The sequence below is a fragment of the Oncorhynchus tshawytscha genome, linkage group LG26 (assembly GCF_018296145.1).
Source record: "Oncorhynchus tshawytscha isolate Ot180627B linkage group LG26, Otsh_v2.0, whole genome shotgun sequence".
Lineage (NCBI taxonomy): Eukaryota > Metazoa > Chordata > Actinopteri > Salmoniformes > Salmonidae > Oncorhynchus > Oncorhynchus tshawytscha.
Genome location: NC_056454.1, coordinates 21,079,816 through 21,092,744, shown reverse-complemented (window position 1 = coordinate 21,092,744; position 12,929 = coordinate 21,079,816). Strand labels below are relative to the sequence as shown.

The following is a 12,929-nucleotide window of genomic DNA, read 5'->3' as shown; positions in this document are numbered from 1 at the left end:
ACAGACGCAAGCCTCCCTTTTTCCTCACAAAAAAAACTTGAGGAGACGGGTGAAATGGAGGGCCGAATGTACCCCTGTCCCAGCGACTCCGTGACGTATGTCTCCATTGCCAACGTCTCCTCCTGGGACAGCGGGTACACGTGACTCTTGGGAAGCGCAGCGTCTACCTGAAGATCTATCGTACAATCCCTTCCCGGTTGATAAGGTGGTAATTTAGTCACTTTCACTTTACAGAAAGCGATTGCCAAATCGGCATACTCGGGGGGAATGCACACCGTGGAACCCTGGTCTGGACTCTCCACCGACGTGGCACCGATGGAAACTCCCAAACACCTTCCAGAACACTCCTCTGACCACCCATGGAGAACCCCCTGGGTCCACGAAATTTTAGGATTGTGCCGGGCCAGCCAGGGAGTCCCCAGCACCACTGGAAACGCAGGCGAATCAATAATAAAGAAACTGATACGCTCCCTATGATTCCCCTGCGTCACCATGTCCAGTGGGACCGTGGTCTCCCTGACCATCCCTGACCCTAATGGCCGGCTATCTAGGGAGTGCACGGGGAAAGGAGAATCTATCGGCACCAGCGGAACCCCTAACTTAAGGGCGAGTCCGCGATCCATAAAGTTCCCAGCTGCGCCTGAATCGACTAGCGCCCTATGCTGGGAAGAGGGAAAAAAGTGAAGGAAAAAGGTTAAGACAAACATGTGGCCAACAGGGGTTTCTGGGTGAGTTTGATGCTGACTCACCTGGGGTGACCGAGAAGTGTTCCGCCTGCCATCTCTACTCCCAGACGGAGCCCCCCAGCACCGATCAGAAGTGTGTCCTCTCCGACCACAGTTGGTGCAGGGAAGGCCGCCTCCTCCGGTACCCCTCGGCGCAGCCCCTCCCAACTCCATCGGAATGGGAGCGGAGGGGCTGGGTGGTGGAACGCACAGGACCCTCTCTGAACGCCCGCGGGCAGCCAGCAGATTATCCAGTCGAATGGACATGTCAATCAGCTGATCCAGTGACAGAGTGGTGTCCCGACACGCTAACTCCCGGCGGACGTCCTCTCGGAGACTACACCTGTAGTGGTCCATAAGGGCCCTGTCGTTCCACCCAGATCCGGCTGCCAAGGTCCGGAACTCCAGCGCGTAATCCTGGGCGCTCCTCCTCTCCTGCCTGAGATGAAATAGTCATTCTCCCACCGCTCGGCCGTCTAGAGGGTGATCAAACACGACACGGAAGCGGCGGGAAAACTCTGGGTAGAGTCTGGGCCATTCCAGACTGCGTTCGCCCGCTCCAGAGCACGACCCGTGAGGCAGGAGATGAGGACACTCACCCTCTCTGCTCCTGAGGGAGTGGGTCTGATGGTGGCCAGGTATAGCTCCAGCTGAAGCAGAAACCCCTGGCAACCCGCCGCCGCTCCATCATAAGCCCTCGGTAGCGTCAGACGGAGGGTGCTGGAGTCGGGAGATGGGGAGTCCGGGACCGTGGGTGCCGAAGGTGGAGAGAGGAGACCACTCCTCTCCCATCTGTCCATTCTCTCCATCACTTGATCCATCGTGGATCCGATCCGATGGAGGACGGTGGTGTGGTGGAGAACCCGTTCCTCCATCGATGGGAGAGGGTTGGCTGCTGCTCCTGCTGACTCCATTCAATTTGATAGGTGCGGGATTCTGTAATGCTCCGGGTGTCGTGCGTGTGGAGTCAAATGCAGGAGACATAGTTCAATGCTGTGCGTCTTTTAATAGCGCCAACGCACCACAGGGTGCTCACAAAAGTTATGTTCCCAACCACAGGGAATCAAAATGTACAATGGAAAAAATCACGACCAGGCACTAACACGTACCTCTACAACAGAGCCGAAGGTTACATTGAAATAATCCCGCACAACAACCAGGCGGGCCGGCTGTCTAATAAAGACAAACTAATTAAACATGAACAGGTGCTACCACTAAACATACAAGGAGGGGGAGGAAAAACAATCAGTGGCAGCTAATAGGCCGGTGACGACGACCGCCGAGCGCCACCCTCCTGGGAAGGGGCAAAACACCCTCAGTCGGACTCGTGACAGCTCCTCTGTCCTCCACTCGTTAGCTGTATTAATGGCACCTGTTTGAACTTATCAGTATAAAAGACACCTGTCCACAACCTCAAACAGTCACACTCCAAACTCCACTACGGCCAAGACCAAAGAGCTGTCAAGGACACCAGAAATAAAATTGTAGACCTGCACCAGGCTGGGAAGACTGAATCTGCAATAGGTAAGCAGCTTGGTTTGAAGAAATCAACTGTGGGAGCAATTATTAGGAAATGGAAGACATACAAGACCACTGATAATCTCCCTCGATCTGGGGCTCCACGCAAGATCTCACCCCGTGGGGTCAAAATGATCACAAGAACGGTGAACAAAAATCCCAGAACCACACGGGGGGGACCTAGTGAATGACCTGCAGAGAGCTGGGACCAAAGTAACAAAGCCTACCATCAGTAACACACTACGCCGCCAGGGACTCAAATCCTGCAGTGCCAGACGTGTCCCCCTGCTTAAGCCAGTACATGTCCAGGCCCATCTGAAGTTTGTTAGAGAGCATTTGGATGATCCAGAAGAAGATTGGGAGAATGTCATTTGGTCAGATGAAACCAAAATATAACTTTTTGGTAAAAACTCAACTCGTCGTGTTTGGAGGACAAAGAATGCTGACTTGCATCCAAAGAACACCATACCTACTGTGAAGCATGGGGGTGGAAACATCATGCTTTGGGGCTGTTTTTCTGCAAAGGGACCAGGACGACTGATCCGTGGAAAGGAAAGAATGAATGGGGCCATGTATCGTGAGATTTTGAGTGAAAACCTCCTTCCATCAGCAAGGGAATTGAAGATGAAACATGGCTGGGTCTTTCAGCATGACAATGATCCCAAACACACCGCCCGGGCAACGAAGGAGTGGCTTCGTAAGAAGCATTTCAAGGTCCTGGAGTGGCCTAGCCAGTCTCCAGATCTCAACCCCATAGAAAATCTTTGGAGGGAGTTGAAAGTCCGTGTTGCCCAGCATCAGCCCGAAAACATCACTGCTCTAGAGGAAATCTGCATGGAGGAATGGGCCAAAATACCAGCAACAGTGTGTGAAAACCTTGTGAAGACTTACAGAAAACGTTTGACCTCTGTCATTGCCAACAAACAATACAAAGTATTGAGAAACTTTTATTGACCAAATACTTATTTTTCACCATCATTTGCAAATTAATTAATTAAAAATCCTACAATGTGATTTTCTGGATTTTTTTTCTTCTCATTTTGCCTGCCATAGTTGAAGTGTACCTATGATAAATTACAGGCCTCATCTTTAAGTGGGAGAACTTGCACAATTGGTGGCTGACTAAATACTTTTTCCCCCCACTGTATATGCACACTTACACATAGATTATGGGGTTATTTTGTTGTGTGTGTTAGCTACTGACCCCTCTCTAATCCCAAATCTAAATAATCCCTTTCTTCTGTTCGGACTCCCCTGATAAGAGTAAGCAGCTTTCTCTAAATGTGCCAGAGTCAGTTGCAGTGCACGGTGTCAAGAATTGACCAATCGACAATGAATACAGCCCGCCACTGTTTTGCTATTAGAGCTGTAATTACGTTGCCTGACAACTCGTCATACATTTAATTCTGCTGCCCTGTCGATCGCTCCATACATTAGTTTGAACCTTTCATCTTTGAAGTTGTTTGTGCTTGCGTCAAAATGACGTGACTCATGATTCGCCTTGGCCCAACCCATCGGTTTCTGGGACCATTTAGAATGTCAGAATGTGTTCACTCTCCGGGAGGAGAGGAAATCCAGACTCATCGTGGAGAAGAAACGTTAGTGGGTGTGGCATTTGACCTGAGGGATGTGGACCGGTAGCCAGGCAAGTTTTTACGACCGAATTGGGACAGACTTATGAAGACAACCCCAGCGCCCAACCCCTCAGATCCCCACAGTAATTCAGCAATTCAGACAAGTAGGATTAGTGAGTGGTCCCAGTAGCGCACTTCCATTGAAGCGTGCTAGAAGGTCCAGGTCAGGGCAACGAGAAATCCAAATTCAGCAGATGAATCTGCAAAAATGGCATGCGACTCAAGGCACAGATACATGTGATAATTAAACCTTGCCTGGGAGACCGAAATGCCTTAGGCATTAGCTCAAAAGGTTAACACACAGAGTTCAAGTGTTGGCGCAACAGGATGGAGAGAGGGTGTCAGTGCCTTAGTCCTCTAGAATGGAGGGAGGAGTATGGACTCCCTCTCCGCTGTCCCCCGATAGGGCGGGTGGGGGAGATGAATGGTGTGTCAGTTGTCTCCTGGCTGAAATGGAAGGTTAGCGTCACAAAATGGATGGACTGATTACCACTGGCTCTCTGTGGGTTTGGAGAGAAGCCCTCAGGCAGAACAATGAACCTACACTGCAGGGATGTGAGTGAGAGAGACAGACTATTCGTTCTCAAGTATAAGCATTCATCAAACATCCAGAGTGTGTGTGTGATGTCCAGGGGTTTGAGAATATAAATACAGCAAACCTGTGCATTTCTGTTTGGACAAAAGGACTATTTTCTCTCCCCGGGGTGACGAAACACCGTCACCTCCCCTCACGCTCTCCTTTCATCTCACCTGTCTTTAGGTGGGTAAGATACGTAGGACAGCGGCACGGCGGAGAGAGTACCACATCCTGTTCATGGTGCTGACTACAGTGGTGTGCTACATATTGTGCTGGATGCCCTACGGCGTGGTGGCCATGATGGCGACGTTTGGCCGGCCCGGCATCATCACCCCCGTGGCTGCGGTGGTGCCCTCGCTCCTGGCCAAGAGCAGCACTGTCATCAACCCTCTCATCTACATCCTCATGAACAAACAGGTTAGTCGGGGGGGGTAGTATTTTTGTTGGGGGTGCGTGGTAGTGTGGGTTTCTTGTTAGTAATCTGAGGTTGAGATGTCAACAATATGGCTTTGAAAGGCAAATGTTCCCAATTGCATTCTTATCGCTGCACATGTCGGTTCAATCGGAAATTACCAATAAATGGTGCATTGCCGACAGCACTCCACAGATTGAATCCCGACCTAAGTATTGATTACTCTGGAGAGATCTTTTGTACACGTACAATGCGTTTATTTACATGGTAAAAATAGAACAATAAATTAACAATTTCAATGTATACAAACAGTCAACTTAAATACCTATTCAAATTTTAATAAAGAAACCTGCAATGACAAATCAAAAGGAAAAACATAGTTCTAAAAAAATTGTGACAGAAGGAGTACAGAGCAACTGGAGGAGGGATCAAGTTAAGCAGTGATCTCCAAAACGACTTTCTCTGTGTTGTTTCTGTTGAACACAATGCACCTGGCGTGTCCATCCTTACCACAGAGAATGATAAGAGGACTCTAGTTCCCAAAAGCGTATTTTAGCATGGGCAACACCATTGAAAAATGCCCTCATTTTGAAGTAGTTAACTAGGTGGTTAAGGAGGAAATCAGCCAATGAATTATACTTGTGAGCAAACATTCCATAAATGCAGGTGGATATAAAATCGGCAACCTTGGCTTTATATCTGTTCAAACAACACACTATAGGTGGCAGTTTGCATACCAACTCAAATGGATATGGCCTCAATGATGCCGCCCATGTGCTCAGACACCATAATGGGACAGATACAAAGAAGCGTCCTCTATCATTCTCTATGGCCCATGCAGATACGTTGGTCATCTTTATCCTATAACACCCCCCCTGAAGGGAGCACCTTAAAAATACCTGCTATAAGAAACATATCCACCCACAAATTACATTTGGCACAGTATCAAGATTTCAATGCTGTTGCCAAAGGCATTGCATTTGATCAAGAAGTGCTTCTACGGAACTAATAATTGCTGCTCTCGTTTCCAGCTGGATAAAATTTCCCTACGCACACAATATACACTTGCACAACGCAGGTAGAAAATCTTATGTCTTGGATGCTGTTTCTTGTGTACAGGAAAGTACAGAGTAAAGCACAGTACAGACAACTTTTTAGCTGTATTGTTTGTATTCTTTTTTGTTGTACTGTTTGTCTATCATTGTTGTAATTCAAATGTGTGACTGTCCTTGTCTATTAGTGTTTTGTTACTTGTCATGTTTTGTGGACCCCAGGAAGAGTAGCTTGCTGCTTCTGCAAACGCTAATTGGGATCCAGACAAGTACACATACATAGACAGTTTAAGACTTATCCTTGCTCCAGATAGATTTACCTGCTCTAAGCATTGGAATAGAAACAAAGTTATTGTATCTTTTTTTTTTTTTTTTAACACTGTCAGTGTTAATCACAAACGTAACAATTACATTGAATGATTTGAACACTTCAATAATGATGCATGGACATGAATCAGAGATGATACTTATGATAGTGGTGTGAGTCGAGACCATTCCAGACAGTTTCATCAAAGCCCCCCCCTCTGTTTCCCTTTGTTAGATCTCTCAGTGAGAGGTGGGCCTTGGGAAATCATTTGACGCAGCGGTGTGTCTGGCTCCTTCAAGCCATGTGTTAATGAGATAGCAGATGTGGCTCAAAATATTTTGCTTGCCTGGCGTGCCGGTGTAACAGTTCTTCTGAACCATGCTTGTGTGCCGAGTAACCTTGCCTAAAACCTAAAAGACTTGTGTTGGCTCCCCAAGCTAATGGTCTGTCACACCGGTTGGGAAGGGTTTGCACTGTTATTAACACTGTCATTGATCCTAGGTAGCTCAATCATATTTAAAACGGCTCCAACTCTAAATGGTATTCCTGTTCAGTCTCTCTTCACTCATCACTTGATTACAACAACAATCTCTTCAGCAGATGCCTCTATATTCCATGCAGCGTTTGACTGCCATGTTTACGACCGGATCAATTTGTTTCCTCAACCCTGGTTAAGCACTGTTCCTGGAGCAAGGGCACAGCAACACTTTCCTGAATATCACAACGCAAAACAAACAAACAAAACACGCACACACAAATCTCTATGAATTATGTCACTATGGCTGCCAATGTCAACCCCTCCCAGTTGTCCCTACCCAGGGAATGGTCACCATCTGGCCATTACAGAAAGGACTACAGTGGCCATAATGGCATATCTGATTGACAACAAGTGCATGATCTGTTTGGTCTTATAGGAGGCTCAGCTTGGGATAAAGGTGAAGCTTAGTAGTTGTAAGCGGATTTGTGGTTAGAAAGAACAGCCCCCGCTGTCCATTCTAGCATGGCCAGATAGTGATCCCATAGAATATAGAGCAATATAGGATGATCTATAGGATCTCTGAGTTATCCTCCTCTCCTACACACACACACGACAGCTAGCTGAAACGCACTGCAGGCAGCTCTGGCACAGAGTCGGTGTAAACGAGGAAGACATTAAAGCCGGACAAAGAATGAGTCTGGAGATGTTACTGCTTCAAATCCCTGCCATAATAAGAAAGGTCTCTGGCAGCGCATCGTGGCAGCCTGCTGCAAGCCCAGGCAAAAGAGTACTTTCAGAACAATATTGGAGGATTCAGTCAAAATGAGAATGGTAAAGACATAGGGAATGGTAGGCTTCAGTTACTAGCTCTGCTGAATGCCACAAACCATATCAGCATGACGTGCCTGGGAGGCAGTCCAGCTACCGAACCCTGCAGACTGAATCCCTTGACCATCTATGGCACATATGTAGGATCTTAATTTGATCACCCTGTTGGAGTCCTGCATTTCAAGACCAGTTCATTTAAAACTTGTAGCGTATTTGAGGTTTAAAAAAAGCTTCTGAAGTTTGTAGTTTTCACTTTGACATGTCAACCCCTACAAAAAGTCAATTTATTATAATCCACATAATAAATTCACATTTCCCGTTGTGCAGGATTATTTTCCTGCTGTAGCAAACTGGATCAAATTAAGATCCTACATCTGTAGTGTGCTCGTAGATACAACTGTCCTAGGGAGAGGTTTGGCTTTGACAGTCGGAGGTGTGGTGTGATTACATTCATTTAAAGAGGCAGGTCAATCATCGTAGTAATTACAGCTGCTTTTAAAGAGACGTCAGAGAGAGGGTGTTGGTTCAATTCCCTTTTGGCATGGGGTGGACACTCAAAGGGAGTTTGACTAGTGACCTCTCCTACCCCAGCCCGCCACTAACAGAACACTGGACGGTTTGAGCAACACTATCAGGTGACTAACAACTTTCTTTAAATCTTAACTATTAAACAATTAAATCAGCAATAAAAACCACAACAATGACACTGCAGTTACATGGATAGCATACAGTATGTGTAAGATCAGTCTTTGGGTGTTTTGAAAGGCAACCCAGTGTCCGGTTGGCTACTAGGCACAGGGTTACAGCTGTTGAAAGAATGCTTTGCGAGTCCTCTCTTACCCCCTAACTCCTATCCGCTAGCCTAGCCCTGCATCCTTTGGTGTTCACAAATCTTAAAAAGGACATCATTGTACTGGATTAGGCCAAAGAACGGGCAACCAAAGGGTTTTCCTGGGTTTGGTACCTAACTATCCGCCAGACACAGAACTGTGCATGCCCTTGAAGTGGCAACCAGTCAGCCAGTCTTAAAGACCTAAGTGGGAGTATGACAACCTCTTTAGGAGTTGGCAAGTGGTCCGGTACAGCTTGGGAGATGAGAAAAGAAGAGCAAAGAGTGATTGAGCATAAAGCACAGCAGCAGCATCAACAGCAATCAAAACCCTGATGACAACAACACCATCAAATAAGACTTTGAAATAAGACTAGAGGACATTTAAGGAATGTTGAACACAGAAGAATGTGTGACTGTAGATTTTTTTTTAAACACAATGTACCATCTTGATTAGGTAATACTGATGTGATGAGTGTTTGGTGTAGTTCCAGCATGTCTGTATTGAGATACATGTACCTGTATGTATGAGCACGTGTATTGTCATTGAAGTGGTACTGAGGTACATTTTTAATTAAAGTTCAAGTTTTTGTTACGGGTTGTCAGGAGTGTGTGGCTGGTGTATGCCGAGTTTGTACATGTTCAGAAGTGTGTGTTTGGTATGGACGTGTTTTCAGACATTCAGTGCAGACCACTGCTCATTTTCTCAAAGATTAATTTACCACCCCATGAGAGTCATAAAAAAACAAACATCCATCATTAAAAAACTGTGGGACTGTCCTTTAAGTCATTTTAAGGAAGACGAGCAACCAGAGCTCTAGAAAAACACTTCACAACAGCAAAACACATTAAGTTATACAGTACCAGTCAAAAGTTTGGCCACATACTCATTCAAGGGTTTTTCTTTATAATAACCATTTTCTACATTGTAGAATAATAGTAAAAACATCAAAACTACGAAATAACACATGGAATCGTAGTAACCAAAAAAAGTGTTAAACAAATCAAAATATTTTATATTTGAGAGTCAAAGTAGCCACCCTTTGTCTTAATGTCAGCTTCGCACACTGTCGGTATTCTCTCAACCAGCTTCCTGGGGTAGTCACCTGGAAGTAGTAGTAGTCTTGATGGAATTCCCATATATGCTGAGCTCTTGTTGGCTGCTTTTTCTTCACTCTGCGGTCCAATACATCCCAAACCATCTCAATTGGGTTGAGGTCAGGTGATTGTGGAGGCCAGGTCATCTGATGCAGCACTCCATCACTCCCCTTCTTGGTCAAATAGCCCTTACACAGCCTGGAGGTGAGTTGGGTCATTGTCCTGTTGAAAAACAAATGATTAGTCCCACTAAGCGCAAGTCAGATGGGATGGTGTATTGCTGCAGAATGCTGTGGTAGCCATGCTGGTTAAGTGTGCCTAGAATTCTAAATAAATCACAGTGTCACCAGCAAAGCACCCCCACACCATCACACCTCCTCCCCCATGCTTCACGGTGGGAACCACACATGCAGTGATCAGTTCACCTACTCCGCGTCTCACAAAGACAGTGGTTGGAACCAAAAATCTCAAATTTGGACTCCTCAGACTAAATGACAGATTTCCACCAGTAATGTCCATTGCTCGTGTTTCTTGGCCCAAGCAAGTCCCTTATTGGTGTCCTTTAGTAGTGGTTTCTTCATCCATGAAGACCTGATTCACACAGTCTCCTCTGAACATTTGATGTGGAGATGTGTCTGTTACTTGAACTCTGAAGCTCCAATTTCTGAGGCTGGTAACTAATGAACTTCTCTTCTGCAGCAGATGTAACTCTGGGTCTTCCTTTCCTGTGGCAGTCCTCATGAGAGCCAACTTCATCATAGCACTTGATGGTTTTTGCGACTGCACTTGAAGAAACTTTCAAAGTCCTTGAAATTTTACAGATTGACTGACCTTCATGTCTTAAAGTATTGATGGACTGTCGTTTGTCATTGCTTATTTGAGCTGTTCTTGCCATAATATGAACTTGGTCTTTTACCAAATAGAGCTATCTTCTGTATACCACCCCTACCTTTTCACAACACATTGAGGAAAGAAATTCCACTAATTAACTTTTAACAAGGCACACCTGTTAATTGAAATGCATTCCAGGTGACTACCTCATGATGCTGGTTGAGAGAATGCCAAGAGTGTGCAAAGCTGTCAAAGGCAAATGAGTTATTTTGAAGAATCTCAAATATAAAATATACACTTTTTTGGTTACTACATGATTCTGTGTGTTATTTCATAGTTTTGATGTCTTCACTATTATTATACAATGTGGAAAATAGTTCAAATAAAGAAAACCCCTGTAATGAGTAGTTGAGTCCAACTTTTGACTGGTACTGTATATAAAAAAAATCTAATAACACTAATCTATTGCTACACTATACAGCTCTCCTCTCTTCCGGCTCAGCAATGGCAGAGATCGGGAGATACAGTCACTTCAGGCCGTCTTGGGTCCATTATCCTCTAAGGAAGGCTGGGTTTCACCCTGTCTGGGTTCTGTTCAAAAGTCCTGACATAAATGTAGTTACACTAGACCTTCACCCTCTGGTTTGATCCCATCCCACACAGAGGGGCTATGGCTTGGGTTCTCCACTGTTCTACGTGGTTCCCTCCGGGTTCCCCCAGAGGTCAGAGGGTTATTATTGCACCATTTCCCCCTTGTCCTGTGGGGTTGTGGTGGTTCCACATGTGGCTTCTTTTAAGGGTCAGAGTTCATAAGTTGATCGTTCAGAGGTCACAGTTGACGGTGCTGAAGCCAGGGAGGGTGACGCGGCCCTTCCTCTTCAGGTCTCGTTCGGGGCCGGTGTTGATGCGCTGCACCAGGCTCTTCTCGTAAAGCAGTGGGTGGTACGCCCCCAGGGTGCAGGCTGCGTCGTAGTAGCCCTCGTGGTAGTGGCACAGGTCTGTCTGTCGCAGCGAGGGGATGTACTCGTACACGTGGACCTCTTCGCACAGCGCCATCATCAGGAGGATGCCTATCATTACAACGACAAGGTAGAGAGAAAGGGGTTAGATAGTCTAGCGTAGTGGTTCTCAACTGGTTTTTCCTCGGGACCCAAATTGAAGCAGGTTGTTTCAGTTGCAACCCAATATTCGCATTGCATTTTTTGAGGGGCTGAAATGCAATCTGAAAACTATTTTGAATTCTCTATTGACAGTAAATGTAGCAATTATATTAAATAAGGGAACAACATTCCCACCTTTTCCCATTTTCAATAATTCCCGATGAAGAATGTTGGCAAGCTCGCTTGTTTGAGACTACAAAATCTGCCAAATAGCACTGCTAATAGCTCTATATGGAAAATACTGATTAAAAAGGACAATTCCACAACAAACAAAAAAACATCTTTAGGTGTTTCATTTATCCATTGTTGATAATAGTCCCAAAATGTTTTGCATGTCAGTAATCAAGTTAAAGAAACAGAACTACACATGATGCAAAATACTGTGGCATTTCTTTTCCTTATTATTCCTGCACACTTTCTACCGGTTAGTTGTTTACATTCAGACACCGTTTCTCATATTAAAATAAGATCTACACTGAGTGTACAAAACATTATGAACACCTGTTCTTTCCATAACAGACTGACCAGGTGAAAGCTATGATTCCTTATTGAGGTCACTTGTTAAATCCACTTCAAATCAGTGTCGATGAAGGGGAGGAGAAAAGTTAAAAAATGATTTTTAATGCTCGAGACTGTTGAGACATGGATTGTCTGTGTCGTTCAGAGGGTGTTTGGGAAAGACAAAATATTTAAGTGCCTTTGAACGGGGTATGGTTATAGGTGCCATTCGCTCCGGTTTGAGTGTGTCAAGAACTGCAACGTTGCTGGGTTGTCACACAACAGTTTCTCCATGTGTATCAAGAATGGTCCACCACCCAAAGGACACCCAGCCAACTTGACACAACGGTGGGAAGCATTGGAGTCAAGATGGGCCCGCATCGCTTTCAACACCTTGTAAAGTCCATGACTGACGATTTGAGGCTGTTCTGAGAGAAAAAGGGGTGCAACTAAATATTAGGAACGTGTTCTTAATGTTTTATATATATATATATTCAAAACCTCCCGTGACAAAAATTGAGAACCACTGGTCTAGTATATACATACTCACACATTCTGCAAAACACGCAATCCTTACATTGAATTATGTGATTATGAAGTTGCCTGGTATCCAAGCTCTGTTGCACTATTGTTTCTCTTAACTATAGTAAAACAGAACATACATTCAGTTAGGATACCAACCAATTATGAACCACCTAGTACACAATGTTTACATAAATACACATCCAAACACACCTACAACATACAGAGACTAACCATGTGCCTCTCACACAAACACCCTAAATTCACCCCCAAATCCATTCTTGTTCACACACACACCCTGCAAAAACATCAGAGAGGGTATAAACAGACAGAGCAAGTAGCAGCTTCTTTTCCTACTCTACCACCCCTCCAAAATAATGTACACTCAGTTATTTGGAAATGTTTCAACCACAAAAGGGTCTTCATCAAAGTTTAGAGTAAACATTGCTAAAGGAACTAC

General features: G+C 45.2%; 2 protein-coding genes across 2 annotated transcripts in view; one reads left to right on the top strand and one right to left on the bottom strand.

The window, feature by feature from the left end:
• LOC112225353 (teleost multiple tissue opsin 2b) overlaps positions 1 to 12,929 on the top strand; it is a 38,350-nt gene that overhangs the window by 23,121 nt on the left and 2,300 nt on the right. The window contains exon 3 of the mRNA XM_042306524.1: positions 4,638 to 4,871. Coding sequence (XP_042162458.1) covers positions 4,638 to 4,871 — 234 coding nt within the window. The remainder of the gene's footprint in view (positions 1 to 4,637; positions 4,872 to 12,929) is intronic.
• The window catches only part of LOC112225352 (beta-galactoside alpha-2,6-sialyltransferase 2), a 57,953-nt gene continuing 55,687 nt past the window's right edge, over positions 10,664 to 12,929 (bottom strand). Inside the window, exon 7 of the mRNA XM_024389262.2 lies at positions 10,664 to 11,359. Coding sequence (XP_024245030.1) covers positions 11,112 to 11,359 — 248 coding nt within the window. The 3' untranslated portion in view covers positions 10,664 to 11,111. The remainder of the gene's footprint in view (positions 11,360 to 12,929) is intronic.